The following is a 6,799-nucleotide window of genomic DNA, read 5'->3' as shown; positions in this document are numbered from 1 at the left end:
TGTGCCGAGTTAGGCAGCGAACCAATTTGGCTCCCATCGAAACACACCGTCTGACCGAGGCCCCGACCAAGATATTTAGGGCACCTAGATCTATATTATATAAATAGACATATAAATATATATACATATATACATATATAACATATATAGATAGATGTAGATATATATATATTATACACTCCTAATATTTTTGCCAGTATTCCCTGCGTGCATATAGGCTCGCACATAAATTGAAGTTGTGTACAAAAAGCGCGGTTTATACACAAGTAAATACGGTATATATAATGTAAGTGTAATACGCACGCACGCACACATGCAAACGCGCGCGCAGACACATGCCTAGGAAAAAAAATCAGGGGGTGCGACTTATAGACAAGGTTAAGAAATCTTGTTAATGTACCAATGTTTGTACCAATTTTTCAATGCAAAATATGGGGTGAGATTTATAATATACCTGAATTATACTTATACACGAGTAAATACAGTACATGCAAATTGCAGAATCGTAATGAAATTCACACATTTATGTTTGCATGCTGGCACGCTCATTGTGTGTCATTACCGATTGCAGCTTTTTCCTCAATCACAGGAAAGAGTTTTGCTGTCGTCCTCTCGTCCCAGCGATGCCCACCCCCTACATATTCAGTAATGAATATGCCCCAACCGACTTCTAAACAATCGTACCCCCACCCCAGTACATAAATCAATGCCACCCCGGCCAGGGAGGTACGCATTGCCGCTCTGAATAAATCTGTAATGGTAACAGTGGGTGTCGCGGGCTGCTTTTTTTAGGGACTTTTGAAAACGTTTGAAATGAGAATGTGGTGCGATAGCGCCCTGGCTCAGAGGATGTTAGGAATATTAAACAACTAGAACTTTTCAGTTGTCCGATCGGGCAACTAGGCAAGAGAATAACTTGTCCGACATAGACTTTCACTTGTCCCGGGCAATCGGACAACCGTTAGTGTCGAGGGCTATAATGTTTTCTGCATCATTGTATATTTGCAAATTATGATGATAAATAAATTTTTTGAATTGAATTGAATTGAATTATTCATGTTGTTTGCGCACGCAGCACAGGGCGGGCGTGCGGTGTACTTGTGTGTTGCAGATGAGCATTTGACCGGTATTTACAGGTGATTATAGGCGAAATAGAGTAGAGAAACATTAAGACTTTGGTAGTAAATACATTTCGTGTTTATTTACCTTTTTTTTATTGAGACGTTCCAAGTGCCTGTGGTATTGACATGATTATTGAACGCCAGCGAAGTAGCGCAGCCATATACTATTAGTATTACTCAGGGGTCGAAATTAGCGGTATCCCGATATCCGCGGGATAGTAGATACTTGTGTTGGATACCAGATTTCAATGCTTGGTATCCCGCCGGGATATTAAAAAAAAAATCGTCAAAATCGGGATAGTGGTTGTTGTTGTAGACGAGTCCTTACTCCACTTCGAAGCCTTGATCAACTTTATCAAATCTTTATCGAACGTTATCAACTTTATACGGCAGCGCATCTGAGCGAGTGCGCGCGATCTGAGCCGGCTCAGGCAGTGACAGGCACCCTTACTATGCCACACTAGCATTAGACAGCAGGCATAGCATATTTGCAGCTGGGTTTACACTGACGATTTTAGGCCGATTTTATGCGGGCGACTTTGAGTTTTTCTTCTTTCTACCAACCTCTATAAATATTCAAAGCGACCGCGAGGCGGCAAACGTTTCAACATTTGATCAGTAGGTATGCGCGGGGCGACGCCGATACAAATTTTTGCTTGTTTTCCACGCCGCCAGCGTGGCGCCGATAGCAAAAACGTGCTCTCCCCCTAGGGTGGAGGCACACACCTCCTGATTGCTGTTCTCTGATTGGCCACTTGGCAAAAAAACGTCCCAACTCGACCGCTCCGAGTCGGCGAAATTAGTACATGTTCTAATTCCCCAACTCGCTGCGCCCGATCGGTTGGTTGTCCAACTTTTCCGTTTACACTGCCGCTTGTCAGTTGCCAACTGGCCAAGTTCGTACAATTTGGCAATTCGGCAACACAAAATCGTCAGTGTAAACCCAGCTCAAACGCGTATTAGTTTGTCCAATATCACTGCTGGTTACTAAGAAATGTATTATTGAAATCCGCAGTCCAAAAATCAGTTGTTTACAGTTTCAAACCGTTGCCGGCGAAGCGGGTGTGATACAGATTTATAGTGAACCGGATATTTTCGCATGCATGCTCGGCCATACGCAATGCTATCATCAGTGATTTCGTAAACATGGACGCTCGTGATAAGGAACTTTTTGTCAGGGCTGTCCACGTGCGTCCGTGATTAGTACGTGTGTTTTAATCCATTTCCAGGTTTAGTCCGTGGCCGTGGTTACACCACTGACAACTCCATTTCATCTGGCGTCCAAAACATACGGGCCGCACAAATGTTTACGTCATCGCTTGACTCTTGGATGACATTTACGGCACGTAAATGATACACTGATACATATCAACAACCGATTTCAAGTCTTGTTTGTAATGTAACCAGCAGTGATATAGGACAAAAACTAATACGCGTTTGGCTATAAGGTTATGTACTTATTATTATTAACTACACAAGGTGCCAGTTACCATATTGATACTGTAGCATTCGTCAACATTGCAATCAAATGCATCAAATGCATCAATTGCATATTTCAAGATTTTGGATACCAACATTGTTGAAATTACTATCCAAAAAATTGGATACCAGATCTTTGGGAGGGATACCAGATTTCAATACCTGGTATCCCGAATGGATACTACGGCCGTACCGGTACCATAATGAAAATCTAATTTCGACCCCTGGGCCCTAGCTGTTACTACTTCAAGTACTTGCACATGTGGGTGAAAACTTTTTATAAATAAAAATTATTCATATTTTTAAAATATACACATCTCTCGACGATATACTATAAGTGTAACGTATATAAACAGTATTTACTCAAAATAACTGAGTAGTGTTGCATAAAATACTAACATCATGGGAGTCGCCATATTGTAATAAAAGAACATCCAATGTTCAATTACGTATCGTCGGTATCGTAGTGTATTGCTGCCATAGAAATATATAGATATACTATTATAGATATACTATAGATAGACTATATTATCTGTATCTATTATTATTTCTATGATTGCTGCTCATGCTGTTTCGTGGCAACTTCTTCCTTGTCTCTTGGAATTTGAATGCTATTATTTACGAAATTACGAGGTAACCTCGAACACAATAAAAATCTAACAATCACTCGATCGTAACGTACGCAGCCTTTTAAATATTTATTTGGCTTCAAAATAGGAGGGTTGTTGTTAGCAACCAGGTTATTGAATAACATATTATCGGCTAATTCTGACAGTATATACATATATGTAAATTTACTAGCTTTCTAAAATATATGGAATAGTATGAAATACAGCTTGTTCAACAGGCACTACTTTTACTTTGTGATGATGACTTCCTTACGTGTGATGCGGTCTCCCGAAGTAATCGAGTTTTTCTCTTCTCTTTCACGAGAATTAAAAAGAAAATATGAAATACGAAAGAAAAAAAAAGTACGTGAAAAAAAATTAAAATATTAGATAAATGTATCAATTTTTAGCATTTACCATTTATTTATTTATTTTAATACACGATAACATAATTGTTGTTATCATTACAACGTCATTTTGCTTTGACACTAAAATTCACTTTAGTCTTTAGTAGTGCGTCACACTTCATCTGTTGCACATGAAATATCTTATATTATGAAAAAACAAAAGAAATAGTAGGTTTCTTGAAAGACCTATCTGCAGTTTCGTCCCGGAGGCACCTCCAAATATCCCTGCTACAAATTGATACATGCTCACTTAATGAAGGATAAACAGTTCATATGGAGGTGATTGAGTAGTGTGAAATGGCAGCAGATAAATTAATGAGCAGAGCATAAGTAAACAATTCCAAATCACAGTACGATTATGCAGATTTAATATATGATCGAATAATAGCAAAACGGAATTATAACGCCAATAGAATAACTGCATTTGTAGGCAATGAATAGGCACAATGGGGCCAATCGATAAAGGATATCAATATAACTTACGAAAAAGACAATCTCATTGAAGTGGCGTTAAATAATCAGTTAATAAAAAGTGCAGGATATTATTAGGTAGGTATCAATATTATGTTCAATCCCTCTTTTGACACCTGCTGCCACCACAAACATAGCAAATCACATCCTTAACTAATTATCATATCCAATTACACGCAACCATACAACAGTCCTAACCAATGGAAAGCCATGTTACAACACGAATGCTAGTTTGGGAGAAACTGATTTCGCCATCATAAATCGTGAATTTTCTACATATATTTTACTTAGATAACAATTTTACACAAATTTTGGTGATTGTGTAAAGATTAAGTATTATATAAACAAATTATTTCTTAAGTAGTTATTCCAAATCCTGTCAATTACGAGGAGTAAAAATTAGGTGTTACTCTGAGCACTTATGATGCGCATCGCCGATTCTCACAAAGAATGGGGAAACGACTGTTGTGAAACACGGCGGCCATATTGTGGTTGAATCTGCGCTTTTTGTTGTGGGTCGGAAACCTAATATCTTCAAAGCCAATTTATACATCGCTTTCGAAGTGCGGTTATCCGTAATTGATACGACATGATAGCGGAGTGGCTTGGGATGTGAATGCAGTTGATCTTGGAGTCAGATCGCGCAACGTATCTCAGAATTTTGCGAGGAAAGGTGAGCAAATTTTTTCATCGGCCGTAGCTGTTTTCGTGGCGTCGAGAAAAGCGGCACAAAGATGGTGCGGTTTTCGTCTGCTTGTTGACACGTCACATGGATCTAAAGAATAACAGTCTGCAAATATTTAGACAGAAAAGGCTTTAATGATTCATGGAAGATGCATTGATCGTGCTCAAGTGACATATTTGATGAGGTGTTTAGCCGAGAAGTTGGTGCATTCCTTTGTCCCGTCTTGTTTATGATGTGAGAAGCAGCGCCATTTCTGGTGTACAGTACACATCTTTCGAATTTGAGATGGGCGCATCACGGTGCAGTAACCTTAGATTTGTTTTTAAAAACAATCACGCGTAAGGTTTATTATGGTGCGCAAAGTTAATAGAAATAATGTGATATGTATTTTCAAAACAAACCGTGCAAAGTTGCACCTCACTACATCAGGTCCGTATGCCCAATGAATGCTCTGTTGTTTCAACTCGGTTTGTGTTTGGCGTAATGTTTACGTTTTGGTTGTTTTAATCGGGAGTTAAGCGTTTGATGTTTATAACGAAATCCCGTTGTATTATACCAGTCGAATGCAAAACAAATTGCAGTGCGTGTATTTAACTCTCTAATTAATCATTGTTGCTAATGACATCATTCATCAACACTTACGTTGTCCTGATGCGAAATTTGGATACAGCAACTACTAGTAACAGAAACAGAAACTCGGCAAGATGCCTCGCCAAATGACAAGTAAATTGACTGTTCTACGAATGAGTATCAGCGTATGCATTTTATTTTGGCAACCTCGCACAATTTCACATAATTTCCTGTCGTTGTATATCGTGGGATTCGGCTTGTATGTGCGACAAGTCTCTCCGCTAAAACTTTGTGTATCGTTGCAGGAGATACCTTCGTTCACTCGCGGAGGGGCGAGAGAGGGAGCAGCTGAGAGCGGCCATGTAAAATGGATGTGATATCGGGCGGGTGAGACCACGCACCACCTCTTCGCTGTCGCACGAACCTCCGCGCGGCCCCGCATCGTGACAACTTGCTCAGCCAGCTGGCAGACAGGTCTCCCAGTCGTGGATAAGTGGCGTCCGATCGACGCAACCTCGTTATTGTAGCTTTTCGTCGGCGGACGTACACGTGAACGCGAGCAGGGACCCGCCTCGCGCGCGTCCGCAATGGTGCGCGAGACGGATGGCGAGCGCGGCGGCATCGTCATGCCGCCGCCGCAGACGCAGTGGATCCTCGACGCCATCAACAAGATCAAGCAGCAGAAGCAGCGTCCGTCGGTCGAGCGCATCTGCAGCGCGGTGCGGCAGACGCACGACGTCGCGCCGGACGCCGTCACGCGGCAGCTCGACATCGCCGTCCGCGACGGCGCCATCCTCAAGGTGCTCAACAAGGGCCTGTGGACGTACAAGGACCCGGCGATGTGGACGCGCAACAAGGGCCGCGTGCTGAAGCTGGGCCGCGGCGGCGGCGAGCTCGTCAAGGTGCTCGTGCGCAGCATCAAGGAGCTGGGCGACGCCGCTGGCTCCTCGCTGAAGTCCGTCGAGAAGTACGTGCAGCGCAGCTATGCGATCGAGGGCGGTGACGGAGCGGACCTCGCGCTCGCGCTGCGCGCCGCTGCCAAGCGCGCCGTCGCGCAGGGCCTCGCGACGCAGGACGGCCGCCACTACCGCGCCGTCGCCACGACGATGGCGGCGTCCAGCGGCTCGGACGGCAGCGGCGACGCGGCGAATCGCTCGGCGTTCATGAACGGACTCAACATCACGATCCCGGACGGTCTCGATTTCCCCGTCGTCATTGCGCAGGAGGAGAAGGTAGGCATACTTGCGCAGTGCCATCTCAATGTACTCATGCTCGCGCGGCGCCATCTGTACGCGCTCAGGATTGCGGCGCCACCTATTCGGGCACAATGTCGCACGATACACAACCTTCAATACTCAATACTCATACACAATACTCAATACTCATACACAATACTCAATACTCATACACAATACTCAATACTCATACACAATACTCAATACTCATACACAATACTCA

At 43.0% G+C, this 6,799-nt stretch overlaps 2 protein-coding genes across 2 annotated transcripts in view; one reads left to right on the top strand and one right to left on the bottom strand.

The window, feature by feature from the left end:
* The window catches only part of LOC106809480 (translation initiation factor eIF-2B subunit epsilon-like), a 20,551-nt gene extending 17,537 nt beyond the window's left edge, over positions 1-3,014 (bottom strand). The window contains exon 1 of the mRNA XM_014812568.1: positions 2,964-3,014. The gene's annotated coding sequence lies outside the window, so the exon portion shown is untranslated. The remainder of the gene's footprint in view (positions 1-2,963) is intronic.
* A 2,889-nt stretch (positions 3,015-5,903) lies between these two features.
* Positions 5,904-6,573, top strand: LOC106809478 (histone acetyltransferase KAT6A-like; the record flags this gene model as incomplete). The annotated part of the gene is made up of 1 exon (XM_014812567.1): positions 5,904-6,573. A coding segment is annotated over exon 1 (645 nt), but the record flags the coding sequence as incomplete, so codon positions are not given.
* Positions 6,574-6,799: the final 226 nt, after the last annotated feature.

The sequence above is a fragment of the Priapulus caudatus genome, unplaced genomic scaffold (genome assembly GCF_000485595.1).
Source record: "Priapulus caudatus unplaced genomic scaffold, Priapulus_caudatus-5.0.1 Scaffold358, whole genome shotgun sequence".
NCBI classification, from domain to species: Eukaryota; Metazoa; Priapulida; class Priapulimorpha; order Priapulimorphida; family Priapulidae; genus Priapulus; species Priapulus caudatus.
Note: the sequence above shows the minus strand (reverse complement) of the source record. Positions and strands in the feature narration are given on the sequence as shown.